The following is a 14,787-nucleotide window of genomic DNA, read 5'->3' on the forward strand; positions in this document are numbered from 1 at the left end:
TACAACACACACCAGCCGACAAATATTAACATATATTATATTTTATGGTTAACTTTTTTTTCTTTTCAAGATTGACAAGGGAGGCTCTGCCTCACCTGCCTCCCCTGACCGCACGTCACTGCTCTTTGTTTTTGTTATGCATGTTTTACCACAGCTCCCAGTGAGTCCAGTTCAAACACTGAAGACATCAAAAGTTTATTTAATAAAGGGTAATAACTATGTTTTCTGCTCTAGTTTCAGCTCTAATTAGAGCATTCAAAGTGTGTGATTAGCTGTAACCTACAGGATTTTATTATAGAAAAATCCAATAGAAATATGTCTGATCCTGTATACTGTCCATCTTGAATTCTAATCGCACACTCTCTGTAGCACTTAGTTGTGGTTAAAAAGAGTGGGAAGTTTAAAATAGAAGTACAATTTAGTACAATGCAAACAAAACCAGTAAATATCAGCTATAAGCATATGTATTCCTATATTCACTCAGAGCCTTCCTCACCTCATCCTTTCTAATCTTAACTTGTGTTGGTTTTTTTTTGACTCAGAAATGTGGTCATTTTTCAGACAGCGTACTTTGACTGAATTGAATTGCGCAAATAACAATTAGACTGGAACACTACAAAATTATATAAAGACAGCACTCAGAGAATACTAACATCCGCCAAGGGCAAACTCCTTTTCCCCATAATGCCATAAAAACAATATTCCCATGATAGTGTGACCCTCACATATGATAGCCTGACCATTAAAAAACCTACTGCTGATATCTTTATTAGTTTGAAAACAATTAATTTCAATTCAGTTCAGTTTTATTTGTGTAGCACCACTTCACAACAACAATCATCTCAGGGCACTTTACATAGTAAAGTCTAGATTTTACAATAGGGTGTTATATGGAAAACCCAACAAATCCCCCTCAAGCACACACTCAAAAAAAGCACACACATGACAGACATCCACTCATTGGTTTAGGGATGAAATGGGGAATTCAGTGAGTGGACCATGGGCAAAACGGGGAAGACGTCACATTTCTGCAAGTGTTCTGTTTGTTCAACAGCTGTTTGATAAACTGCTCATACAGTCTCTGTTACTGGTCTCTGATTGTTGCACTACGAAGTGATCCTTCACTTCCTCTTCTAAACAGAGACCAACACAAGGAAAATACAGTGCGAAAACAGCGGGCCGGTCCATGTCAACCCGTAATGTTATGCCTGGTGATGGTTAAAGGAAGCACGGAGAGTACTGCTCATTTGTTTCTGGCAGTGGAAATGCAGCTATAATGTGCAGCTGATAATGATAATCACTTTATTTGGCCAAGTATGTTACACACAAGGAACAGACCTGAGGCGGCCCTCTGTGACACCAGCTCACTCATACACACACACACCAGTGGTGGTGCTGTCCCTTCAGGGCGCTGCTCTGGCCATCTGCGGGCAACTTGGGGTTCAGTGTCTTGCCCAAGGACAATTCAACATGTGGACTGCAGGCACCACGAATTAAACCTTCTACCTTTCGATTGGGAGACGACCCCTAAGCCACAGCGTCCTTGTCGATAGACTGCTGTGGTCTGAATGAGATGTAGGTGCCTGCTAATAGAGCTAGCTTGTTCAGATAATGAGCATTCACATCTCCAAATATGTCTGAACAAATTTTAAATTGGCATTACTTGGATAGACTGACCACATATTCTCAATCTAAGTGGTTACTTTGTTGCCTGAAATAAAGTGTCATAATACCAGTCCTACAGATGAAAATGATAACATCATTGAGCTTGGCTCAAATTCTCTGCCATCAGGCTCCCTCCCAGCTGTTGCAGCATAGAGTAGATTTTTCCTCAGCTGTTGGCTGTCACCTTGCTGGGCTCCTTCAGGCCCTGTCTCACAGAGTGGGTGTATTGAGTGACAGCATTTTGTTTCCATTGACAATAAAAGGGTAGCTGTTGATGACCCAGGGATTTATTTCCATATGTGCTTGAAGTGCTCAGCAGTACAACTGTGCACTTTGGCCACAAGAGGGCTCACATACAGTCAGCAGCCTTTCCAGTACTCACAATCATGAATAATCTTTTATTCCTGTATTCATATTATGATATGGATCAACACCAAAATGTAATCAGTTGTCCTGTGGGCTGTACCTTACCTCTGCAAAAATTACATCAAAATCCATTCATTACTTTTTGAGTTTAAAAAACAAAAACTTAAAATCCTGTTGATGATGGAGGTAATAATTTACACACAGGTGTTTCTATTTCATTTCTATTTCATTTTATCATTATTTTATTTAAACTGTTTTCCACATACTGCCATTGTCTTCAGGTGGGTTTTGGTGTGCCAGGCTGCTTTCTATTCTTACTCTTCCCCTGACTTAAGCACACAGTGTCTGCCTATCTTTGCAACCTTAATAAAGATCAGCTCACATTTTGTGATCAATTAATTTAGAAAACCAGGTCATTCCATAGGTTCATACACTTTTTTTTTATAACCAGTGTATGTAACTTGGTCTCTAATCCTACTAGGGTTAGGGCAAAAACTCTTAAGCATGGAAGAAAATATTAGAACAGGTTAGAAAATTCATATTGTGCTTGTTACATTATTGTGTAGGCCATAGCATGTCCTAGTTAAATGTTTTGTAGGATGATAATCAAATAAAAATTTATTTAAATAAAAAACAAATTTACATTCATTGAAAATATAATAAGGTTATAAGTTGTAAGTTTTAACAAGACTGACAGAGCTAAGATGGAATAATGAATGGAACTGAAAGATTTGTTGTAATAAGCTGATGAGGTTTAGCTACTATGGGGAGAGCAGGAGCCAATTTATTACTGTCAGAGCTGGCAAGCCAGCAGCCTTTGCACTACAAATATCATTCAAATACTAACTCTTGCGGCTCATTCAGGAGAGGTGTTCTAATACTGGTATTTTTTTCAAGCATATTACAAACCCCATTTCCAGAAATGTTGGGACATTTTCCTTAATGCAATAAAAAGTCAAATCTCTGATTTGTCAATTTGCTTGAACAGCCAGCATCTGTGATGGTGTAGGGGTGCATCAGTACCCAAGGTATGGGTGACTTGCATATGTGTGAAGGTACCATTGACGCGGAGGTATATAGTGGGATTTTAGAGAGACATATGGTGCCACCAAGGTAACGTCTTTTCTTGAGAAGTCTGTGGATATTTCAGCAGAACAATGCCAGGGCTCATTCTACACGTGCTACAACAATGTGTCTTCATAGACACAGAGTGCTTGTGTATGACTGACCTGCCTGCAGTCAAGATCTGTCTCCTATTGAAAATGTATCATCATCAGGAAGACTCAGATAAAGGCGACCACAGACTGGTAAGCAACTGAAAACTATAACAATTTGTATTCTCAGTTCCCAAACGATTAAAAAGTTAAATTAAAAGGAAAGGTGATGTAACACAGAGGCCACAAACCTTCTCTCTCTCAAAATGCAAACATCTAACCCACAGGAGTTATAATAGTTCTCAAGTAGTAGCAGGAGTCAGCTCAAATAGTTCTAAATCTAAGCCTTAATAGCCACAGTTGTTGCAACTGATACTGTAAAGCTCTGTCCAAAGGTATCCCTTTTAGGCTGATTAATGAGTTATAAAGAAATGTGGACTTGTGCTTTGTGTACATTAAGTGGGATACCTGAATGGCTCAGTGGGTGGGATTCTGTATTAGGTTAAAAGGTACAGTGTTCACTTCCACTGCTCACAGTAGCCTACAAGTTCAATTTCTTCAGGAGTTGAACTTGTAGGCTATTGAAGGCAGTTTTGTTATCAGAACAGTGTTCTGATACATGAAGTTAGTTTACTAAACAAAACCTCCAGCTATCTGGATCACACAGGTTTGTGGTGGTTCTCCTTAATTGTTTGCCATTGTGAGTTCCTACTGGTGAAGAGTGGCCCTTTCCAGTTGTGTCGGCTAAGTGATTAACACTGTTATCTCAAAATCAAAAGGTTTAGCATTCAGTCCCCTGTAAGGGCAGCTTCCCTAGCTTAGACACATAAATTATATGTGCATATATAAAGTCTGCATTGAAAGGCCCTGGGTTATCCAAGGCTCAAACCCGGAACCTTCTTGCCGTGAGGGTCGGTGAACCGAATTAAAGAGCCAGAAAGCTGAGGCAGCAGAACAGGGTTTAATGTCTTTCTGTAAGTTAGACGTGAACAGACACAGTCTTGAGGGATCAGGCAGAGAGCAGTACTTAGTTCAGTCTGTGTTCAAAATCTTCAGCAGGGCAGCAGGGAAGGCAAGGCAGAATCATAAGTCGTTAGAACAGGCAGGGTGTCTATCTCAGGATAGCAGTCACTAGTGATGGCCATCAAACACCGAGCCCTCAATACATGATTCGAGCTGGGAGAGGGATCTTCCATGAACCACTGCCTCGAGGCTTGTATCGACACGTGACTGATGACGGCCGATGCAGAAACGCCTGGCCTGAGTGACTCCCGTGACCAGTTCAGACTGTTGATACAGTGTCATGTCGCAAGATTTCGCTGCGCGCGTCAGCAGGTGCCTGGGCATAGGGGTACTATAAAGCCACCCAAGATGATGCACAGCATGTGGGTTTGTTGGCATAGTAGGTGTGTGCGTAGTCGCTATCAGTATGATCATTGCTTCTGGTGTGTGATCACCATGGAGCCAGCTAGGAGTAAAAAGGATTGATTCTCCATCCCTTGTATTTATTCACACTCTGTCCTAGTCACATACGCACATATTATCATCCTAGCACATCCTCTGTTTCCCCAAGCATGCCTTCTCCCACCTACTACACTACATACGTTCATAGACTCGACTGACTGTCCAACCAATCTCTACAAACATTTTCACATCATTCACACAAAGCCTAGTTACACCCATCACATAATTCAGACATTGTTCTGCTGCATACTATTTTGCCACCAGATGGCACTAAACTGAACCTTTGAATGAATGAACCAATACTTGATACAAATGATGAAGTGGTTCGATACAGGTGTCATGGTGTCAATTGGACATCAGTAGCAGTCAGGCAAGAGGGAGGAAGCTGGATCACAGGTCGGTAGAGCAGGCATGAGTTCGGATAGCAGTCACTGGAAATTGATGCCAGAGAGTCTAGATAGGGCATAGAACAATCTGGCAGCTCCCCACAGGGTGAGGAGCTGCTAAATACTGTGGTGAGCAGGTGTGAGTGTTTAAGGGGCAGGTGAAACAAATGTGCATGATGAGATGAAGTTACCAGGAGTTAGGATTAGCTGGGGACAGGAAGTGGTGTCAGAATAAAAGCAGGACTGGAAGCTGATGGGGCAGGATCATGACAATATGATGGAGTATCTTAATTACAGAACTAAATAAGAGCAGCTAAGGAAATAAACAGGGAAAAAGTAAAAGGGTAGATATTTGAAAACAATATAGTACCTTAGGAATTACACCAAATTTATACAACAGAACAATACAGTTCAAAACTATGCTCTTGTTACCAGGTCGATACCTGGTTAGACTGACTTAAAGCCCATTAGAGGTCTGATATGAACATAGAAACATCAGTACAGTGCTGTTATCTGATATACTGTATTTGTGTGTTGCAACCCCTATAACAATAATCTGTTTAAGGGGGCAAATCCTAATACATTTATCCATATTAAGTGCACTTCAGAAACCATACCTGTTACAGAAGGCCCTTAGAATAATGTAAATAAAATATATTTTATTTATCAGGTTAAAACACATACAGGGCCATTAACAGACAGTTGCCTGAAACACAGAGACCAATAAAACTTTATGTGTGAGTATGCTGCTGCTGGCTGCACAGCTGGAGCTCGAGGACATGGTGGTGGAGGGGGGAGGGAGGGAGATGGGGACTAGATATGCTCCTGCGCACGCAATGTCAGAGCCATCTCAGAGCCATATGGTTCATAAGACAAGCATGCACCTTGCCAATTTCCATATTTCATACTTTTTTGTTAACCAATGTTCATTGTTGACTCATAATACTCTAGTAAGCACGAATGTACATTTGGCCTCAGGACAGTCATGCTGGGTCAACTTACCTTATCTGTAATGAAGTCTTGACAGCTTTTGTGTTATTGTACTACAGTATGTATTGCAGTCATCATCCCCTGGCTAACATGTAAGCAACCCCTGACAAAGTGCATCCAGACTATACCTGTTAGACCCACCCCAGCAGCTAACCCATGCAACAAAAAGCAACTACAAAAAGACATAACTAAAAAAGGAGAAAGAAAAGACCATAAAGATGGAAAAATTAATACAAAATCATGCCACACTACAGAAAGAGAGAGAAAAAAACTACAAGGAGATGCAAAACCATTAACTAACAAATATACAAAACTAACTAGGTGTAAATTACTACAAAGAAATTTAGAATATAAAAATTATTGCAAAACAGCTACAGAGGTAAGAACACAAAATAATCATAAGACAAGCTAGCTATGAACTTCTCATGGTTACTCAATCTGAGTCTTGCTCCCAGAGGTTACATAGTACTAGCTCTAGTGGCTCCTTGGAGAAAAACATGCAGTATAATACATATATTGCATATTTGACAGATATAATAATGGGTGCAGACCAAACTATTGTGTTTACTGGTTTCCAAAAATGTCACTCACTGTAATTTCATCCAAAGGCCTCTAGGGCTTTCCCTCAAACCCTAACAAGAGGTCATATCATGTAGAGTTGCTGGCAAGGTAACAGCAGGTTAACCACTGTTTGAAGAGGAAATGAAGAGAAAAATATACCTGTGGTGGTGACACGAACATGGGATGCTATGGCCTGGGGAAAAGACCCTTGTGGTCATAGAAGGATTTTGTGAAATATTTTACTGGACCTTATTCTACACCACTTGATGAATTTAATTCCTGATGGTAAATTTTATTTAAAAACTATGCATGCATTAATCCAAACTTGGGGGTGGGTGGCTTTTTTCCTACAGTAAAACCCTAGCCATTCCTAATGTCAGGATGTGGGGGTGTCAGTTCAGTTGTAGAGAAGTCAGTAAAACCATAAATCATAGTCAAAGCTCTGATGCTTGAATGAAAGTAACAACAGAAATAATAAAAATGTGCCATGTTTTGATATACCCCTATAATTAGGTGGGAGGTACAAAATCTTAACACATAAAGGTGTGAAAGTACAGGAAAAAGGACGTGTGGGTGGTGTTCTGGAGGTGGAAGGGGCCATAAATCAGTCATTTCACACCTAGTTTGACAGAGTGGTATTATATTACTCTCTACTTACTTATTTATGGAAACTGCCCAAATGAGAAAAAAGTATATGTTAGCAATCCCTTTTTTTTATACTAACATTACTTGTGTGAGGGAGCTTCTGTTGGTGCTGCTGGTTGATGTTTTGGGACACAGCCAATTTACAGAAGCATGATCATTGCTATAAATTGTCATGCCATGTCATATCATTTCTCTTTGTGTTGATCTGATTTTGATTTCTTGCTTCTCTTTGTAAGGACACAGAGAGCCAGAGAGCATAGGAAAAGATCAATGATTTCTAAAGGTCCTGAGTCACCACCATCCACACAGCTTTAGCCACCTTGTTGGAAGGAATAATCTAGCCATCAATACATGTTCTCAGATAATGTCAGCCCTTCCAGACCACTGCACATATACCCCCACCCTCCACACACCATCACTGTTTACCCATAAGGTGAAAAACAACAGTAGAGTGATGATTTGTGAAATCCTGTTGAGTACAGAGAAGAACCTCAACACAAGGCCAATCAAACCACATCTTCAACAATACAACCACTCTCTCACCTGTCAAGAATGTTCAGCACCCTTTTAAACATATTTGAGCCCAGTTTCATCTGCATCGCACCTAGTTAATTAGCAGTTTTTGTGATTAGGAATTTGCCAGGGGATTCTTTGATGTCCACTGAGTTTGGGGGAGACGCTCCAAGAGAACTAATGTAATCTGATGGTAAAATATCAAGCCTCAACTGAACAGACACACATACCTGTACTTCTATCTGCGTGAGGACAGTCACTGATAAAAGGCATTCCCTAGACCCTTACCTTAACCTTAATCATCACAGCTAAATACCTTACCCTAACCTAAACCCAAACCTTGTTCTAAGCTGAACCGTAAAACCAAGTCTTAACCCTCGAGAAGCTATTTCAGAAAGTGAGGACCAACCACAATGTCCTCATGTTCTACAAATGTCCGCACTCTGTAGCAAAAAACAAAAAAACACTTTTTTGGTCCTCACTGTGTAGCAAGTACAAGAACACACACACACAAACATATGTATCTGCTGCTAAATGAATCTGTCACAAGTCAACTTATATTACATTGTTTCTACAAAAAGGTCCAGAACAAATCAGAAGTTAGACAAAGTTGATCAATATTGACAAAACTGAAAAAGAAGAAAGAAATATTCTCCAATGTGTCCCTCTTTAATCTGTTCAAATTGTGTCTGTCTGACAGGTTATTGCACCTCCTAATGCAGCACAATACAGCCTTTACATGGTATATGTTCTGGCAATGCACAGCTGAATGAATGTGCCGAGTGGGGATACCATACTGGAATGTATGTGCAGATCATGCATAATGTAAACTAATCTGGTAGGCAGATGTAGCAGCCAAACAACAGCTGTGATCTGTGAAGCAATGCTCCTGAAGGCATTTCATTATCATAAATCCATACAATTACATCCGGACATGTTATTTCAACCAGCCGGGGTGGGGCGTAGGGGGTTATTATTGCCAAAATGTTTGCTGCCATATGGCTGATGACTAAGATATATTTTTTAAGTTTGATAAACGTGAATAAAACCAAGCCCTTAAGGGGTGGTCCTTAATGCCTTATTAATCCAAATACTGTAAATGAAGACTTTGCTCTTTGCTCTCCACCAAGAGCAAGATCATCCGTGCTCCCCTGTCTCCTATGAGAGCAATACAAGACTGTGTTCGTGTACAGAATGAGCGATGCGCTCCTACTGTGGAGGATTAACACGACGGTGACATTTCTGACAGAAATAAAGTGTATCTTAACACAAGACTTTGTGAGATGGGGTTACTGATGGTGCTCGCCTCAAGGTGTTCCCCCAAAAGCACTGGTGGACCCCTCCATCCGCCCACCTCTTCACCTCTAAACACGTCAAAGTGTCTTCCATCCTTACCGCATAGCAACTGCATCCAGGCGCACGTCTTGTAGACCGTGGCGGTGTTGCAGAAGAAGAAGAGGGCGAAGCAGCCGATAGAGCTGATGATGAGCACCATGGACATCAGCATGAAGAAGGAGGCCGCCTTGAATGATCCCGACGGGATGGAACTGAAGTCGGAAAAGCTGCCCTGGCACCACAGCTCCCGGTTGGAGTTCCCGGTGCCCACGCAGTAGTGGAACAAGCCGAAGTGGCCAGCTTGGGGGCTTGTGACGCTATCGCCAATCCAGTAAGGCTGGATGAAGACCACCACGTTGATGATGGCCAAGCAGATGGTGAATATGGCCCACAGGACCCCGATAGCCCTGGAATTGCGCATATAATTTTCATGGTATATTTTGGAAGCTTCTTGCGAAGGCAGCATTTTTCTCTCCCACCCCTAGCCCCCCGCACAGCTGTCAACCAGGTGTTTCCTCTTCTCTTGAGCTCCCTCGTACCCTCCTGTGTATGCTGGTAGAATGGATGAAATGAAATTATATAAACATGTAAATGTATAGGAAATTTAAAAAAAAAAGATTATTCCGCAACAAATGTCCACATGTCCAGTGAATGTTCGGCCCTTTCCTGCTGGAGCTCCATCAAGCAGCAGATCCTGTTCTTTGTTTTAAAGATTAGACTCGCATCCAAGTGCTCCCCTCCTCCTCCTTCCTCTGATCAATCAGTCAATTCGGTGGCGACGCGCGGTTCACCTGAACGGAACAGCCTCTCCTTTCCTCCGCTCCGCAGCACATGAAGACACAGCAGATCCGACAGAGCTCTCGGCGCTCAACGCGCCGGCGGATGACCTGTGTTGCCAGCACGCCACCTCCACCACACAGGCTAACTTAATGTCATTAACCCTGCTTTGCTGTACATTCAAACTACTTCAAAGAAGAGATGCGGTGTTCCCATTGAGCTGGGAGATCCCAAATGACCAGAGGTGCTGAGAAGGATTTTACATGCTTCACTCAGTTATTGAACTCGACAAAAAGGCGACAATTCTAAAACAGTCTATAGCTACAGAAAATATAAAAAAAAAATTAATTAGTCTTCCAACAATCTATTTCTTTCGCCGATACCCCCTCGCACACACCCTGTGCCATCCAGCCTTTCTCTTCGCGCGACAACCACAGAAAGTCACTACTGTACTTGAAAATATGTGAACCCAGCTAAAATATTTTTACCCAATGTGTTCAATGGATCTTTGGTATTTATATTTTTAAAGTGTCTTAATATGGTACTTTCATGCCTTCATGTACACTGAAAGCACTTTGAGTTAGAGTTTGCAGCAATCTGAGTTAGAGAGATTACTTGTTTGAGTTTCCACAAAGTGAAAGGTGTGGTGGAGAAACGGCAACAAAAAGAGGGAATTCTGCACCATCTCTTCAATGGAGCAGAATGATTTTTCAAATAAGACTGGGACATTTTAGAATTCATATGGATAGCAACGCAACACTGTGGGTACTTCAGGGTGGCTGTGACTCAGGGCGGGTCAACCTCTGACTGCAGGGTTGGCAGTTTGATTCCCAGTCTCCCCATTCCACATGTCAAAGTGTCCTTGGGCAAGACACTGAACCCCAAATTGCTCTCAATGACCAGACCTGCGCCTTGCATGGCAGCTCTGCCGCTATTGGTGTTGGAGTCTGTGCATGAATTTGTAAAGCACTTTGTCCAGGTATGGTAGAAAAGTGTTATACAAGTGCAGTCCATGTACCATTCATTGTCTTAGTTTGGAAGTACAGTGTTAGTCAAATAATTGTAAAATAGTTTTTAGAAATACTTATTACAGGCAACACAGCCTGTTTGGAAGCCTGGCTTTGAAGTCATTCAGTTTAAGAGAGTTGAACTTCTCCTTTAAAACGGAGTCAGACTGAAGATCTGGCTTTGTGACTTTGCGTTTTCTGTGGACATTTTTTCACACATGAATGAGCTGAATGTGAAGCTACAAGGGAAAGATCAGTTTGTGCAGGACATGTACACAAATGTGAGAGCCTTCAAATCCAAGCTGACTTTATTCTCCAGACAAATTTCAAACAAATCTTTCGCTCATTTTCCCACACTAGCCATACAGAAAGAGGCCACCCGAAATCACTGGACGACCTGCACGGAGAATTCTGCTGTTGGATCTCTGATTTTGAAAAAATTGACAAGTCACTTCAGCTCATGTCCTGTCCCCTGTCACAAGACCCCGAAACAGCACAAAGCCAGTTCTTGTCACTCAGATCAGGAAATTCGTTGGATTTCCCCATTAACTCCCCAAAATGCGCTAATCTCCTCTTTGAGTTCTAACACTTGTTGAAACACTTTACCCAAACTTAACCAGCGGACACGAGAGTGGTAAAGTAAGCCCTGGTGATCTGCATCGGTTTCCTCCAGGAACGTAATGAACTGACGGTGCTGAAGTCCCCTTGCTCGTATAAAGTTAACAAGTCGTACGACTGGATTCACGATATGATTAAACTGCAATACAGACTTAACACAGAGATTCCTGGTGAATGATGCAGTGAAGGAAAATAACATTCTGGTCAGAGTTTTCCTCTTTCACTTTATCCTGGATTCTTTTCAGCAGCCCTACGTTTTTTCCAGTTAAATTTGGCGATCCATGCGTGGTGACATTGGCAAGTTTACTCCAAGGGAGCATCATTCTCTCGATGACAGCAGAAACACGGCCAAAAGGCAAAGCGAAAAAGTGAAGTAGAGAGGTCAATGTGACTAAAGTGCACCATCTACTGGGGAAACTCGGACATTGCAGGGAAAAGGCTAAACGAATGAGGTTTAACGATAACATAATTTAATAATATAATTTGGACAAGTTCGGCGGACCGGATTAAAAAGCCTAACGGGTCATAGTTTGCCCATGCCTAATCTAGACTTTACTGTATTATAAAAAAACGCCTAACAAACCCCCCTTGAGCAAGCACGTGGCAAAGGAGGAGGAGGAGGAGAAACTCTCTGGCCTTCTGCCTTGACTGGTTGGGGGTGAGTGGATAGAGGAGAGGGGGAAAAAGCATCTAGGCACAATAAACAAAACAACAAACAATCAAACACTGGGCAGGTTGATGTGGCCAGTTCTCATCAGAATTGTAGAGCTCCAGAGCCAAGGCTGCCAGCAGAAAGTTAGAGGGAGAGAGAGGAGACACAAAATTAATGACATGTAATACTGGTATATAAATGCATGGACAGTAAGGAGAGGAGAGGAGAGAAACTCAGAGCATCATCCCATACTTCATGTAATTAAATAAATGTTACATTAATAGTGTAAATAATTCTAAAGGTTTGTTTAGGTGAGGGGAAACACACTATTTCACCCACATATAAGGATGTTCAGTGTAATAATTCACCTGCAGGGATCCCAGGGGATGGCAGAGGAGCAGTTGCTGGACTGCCCCCTGGATTAACTGAAGGATTTTTGGGGATTTATTGGGACATCCTGATAGCAAATAGTTACAGTATTCCAGCTTTGAAGTAAGAATATTTCAATAATAATGCACAATATTTCCAAAATCAGGATGCTCCTGATTTTCGCGATATTGTACAGGTGAAAGAAAGCAGTTCTGGAGACTTGGTTTATGTGTGACTTCAAGGACATATCCTGGCTGAAAATAGCTCCAGGGTTCCTCACAGTAGTACTGGAGGCCAGGGCTATGTCATCTACAGTAACTATATGATTAGCATTTTTCTGATAGTGCTTTACTTTAAAACAATCCACTGACAGGAAAAGGTCTCAGTGAAAGTCAAACCAGGCAAGTTGCAGCTGATGGTCAGTACCTTAATCCTTAAGTTACAGCAGTGCCTTGAGAATGAATACATAATTGTGCTTTTTAATTAGCCTGGGTTAGTCTACTTTAGCTACATTGATGATATGTGTTTCCAGCACCACAACAGGAGATGGCTGCATTGAATTGTACTGCTGTGGTTCGGGTTTTATAAGTGTTCGTATCTTCAGCTCAGTACTGTTGTAGTTTCTACCTGACTCTCTCTGGTCTGGATGTCAGTTTCACTTTTGTTTTTCTTTGTGTTTTAAGATATCAACCTTATTTTACTGTTTTACAGTTGCATCAGTGTAGTTTTCAGTTACTGCTAATGCAATTGTGGCTCCTTACTTGAAAATGTTCCATTGGTGAACTGCTGGGATGGTTTATTGTAAAAAAGTTATTAGAAATACAGTGGATTTCTCACCAAGTTAACAGAGCTGTATTAATGGTTCACATGAACAACCTTACTGGAAAAATGCTGGCACTGTCAGGTTTGCCCGGCTGCACCTGCCTCTCTCACTTCTCTCCTTCTATTTTAGCTCCCTTACCCCTCATTTTTTTATCTGACACACCTGCTTCACATCCCCTGAATCACCACCAGCTGCACCTGATTAGTTTCTCCCTATTTATACCGTGCTCATCATCCACTTCCCTGCCAGTTCTTTCTACACACAAGCCCGTTCTATGCCGATCTATTATTTTTGTCTACTATATGTATTTGCTCACGCTCTTCATCTCAGCGCCGTTCCTGCCTTGTGCCCCGTGTCTTATCTTCCCAGCCACTATTGTTTCTCCGGACCACGGACCTCCTCAACTCTACATCACTCCACCACGCAGGTCGATGCACAGTCTCCCATTAACTGTTTCTGTGACTCTGTCTCCTCAGCAACCATCCACCACGACCAGTCCAGGAGTGAATCCTAGCGTCCGCAGCCCGGCCTCCTCCTTATCATCTCATCACTGACTGTATGTTTTCCATGTCTGCCGCTCGACACCCGGTTCTGCTCCGTATTCCTTCACCTGGTTGTACACATATTGTTATCATCACTGTAAATAAATTGAGCACTTCTCGCACCAAAGTCAGCTACCTGGGTCCGTCATTTTTTACTCGCTCACCTCCCTACCAGAGCGATCATAACAGAAAGAACTGGCCATTATGGACGCTGCTGACTCCGGTGCAAGTAGTTCACCGTCTAATGCACAACTGGCTCAGGCACTGCAGCAGTAACAACACGATCTGGCTACGCTTACACAACAAGTAGCACAACGTACCACCCTCATGCTGTCCCAACAAAGTCACCCTGCCACCCGTTCGACCAGTCCCCGTCTTGATCCTCCCATACGTGAACCGGACATTTTTGATGGTACTGTGGATAAATGCCGAGGGTTTTTGCTGCAGTGCCGCCGGGTATTCGAGCACCAACCACGGACATACCGTACTGACAGAGAGAAGATCAGCTATGTCATAAACCGACTCTGAGAAAAAGCGCTGTCTTGGGCCGAGGCTGTGGACTCCAGTGGTTTACTCATCGGTACCACATCACAGAAAACGACCTGAGGATGGTTTTTTCTCCATCATCTCAGCAGAGCCAAGCGTCTAGGGGGCTTCTGACTATTCCCCAGGGGGCTCGACGAGTCCTGGATTATTCCATTGACTTTCTGGTCCTTGCTACAGAGGCCAGCTGGGAGGACCGCCCGTTACATGCGGCCTTCTGGCACGGCCTCAATGAGAACATCAAAGCTGAACTGAACATGAAGGACGAGCCCCCTGACCTTAGCTCCCTAGTCGACTTGGCCATCCGGATCGACCATCAACAGGGCTCTTTCTGCAAGGAAAGAGCTGGGCAACAGACGGCCCCCCGGCCCCGTGCC

The 14,787-nt window shown here is 42.5% G+C and overlaps 1 protein-coding gene across 3 annotated transcripts in view; it reads right to left on the reverse strand.

Moving 5' to 3' along the window:
- lhfpl4a (LHFPL tetraspan subfamily member 4a) overlaps positions 1-10,238 on the reverse strand; it is a 45,638-nt gene extending 35,400 nt beyond the window's left edge. For all 3 annotated transcript variants that reach the window (XR_002274938.1, XR_002274939.1, XM_020599913.1), the window contains exon 1: positions 9,140-10,238. Coding sequence is in view for 1 of the 3 variants with exons in the window: in XM_020599913.1 (XP_020455569.1) it covers positions 9,140-9,545 (406 nt within the window). In the remaining 2 variants the exon portion in view is untranslated. The remainder of the gene's footprint in view (positions 1-9,139) is intronic.
- Positions 10,239-14,787: the final 4,549 nt, after the last annotated feature.

This window comes from Monopterus albus, unplaced genomic scaffold (genome assembly GCF_001952655.1).
Source record: "Monopterus albus unplaced genomic scaffold, M_albus_1.0 scaffold43.1, whole genome shotgun sequence".
NCBI lineage: Eukaryota > Metazoa > Chordata > Actinopteri > Synbranchiformes > Synbranchidae > Monopterus > Monopterus albus.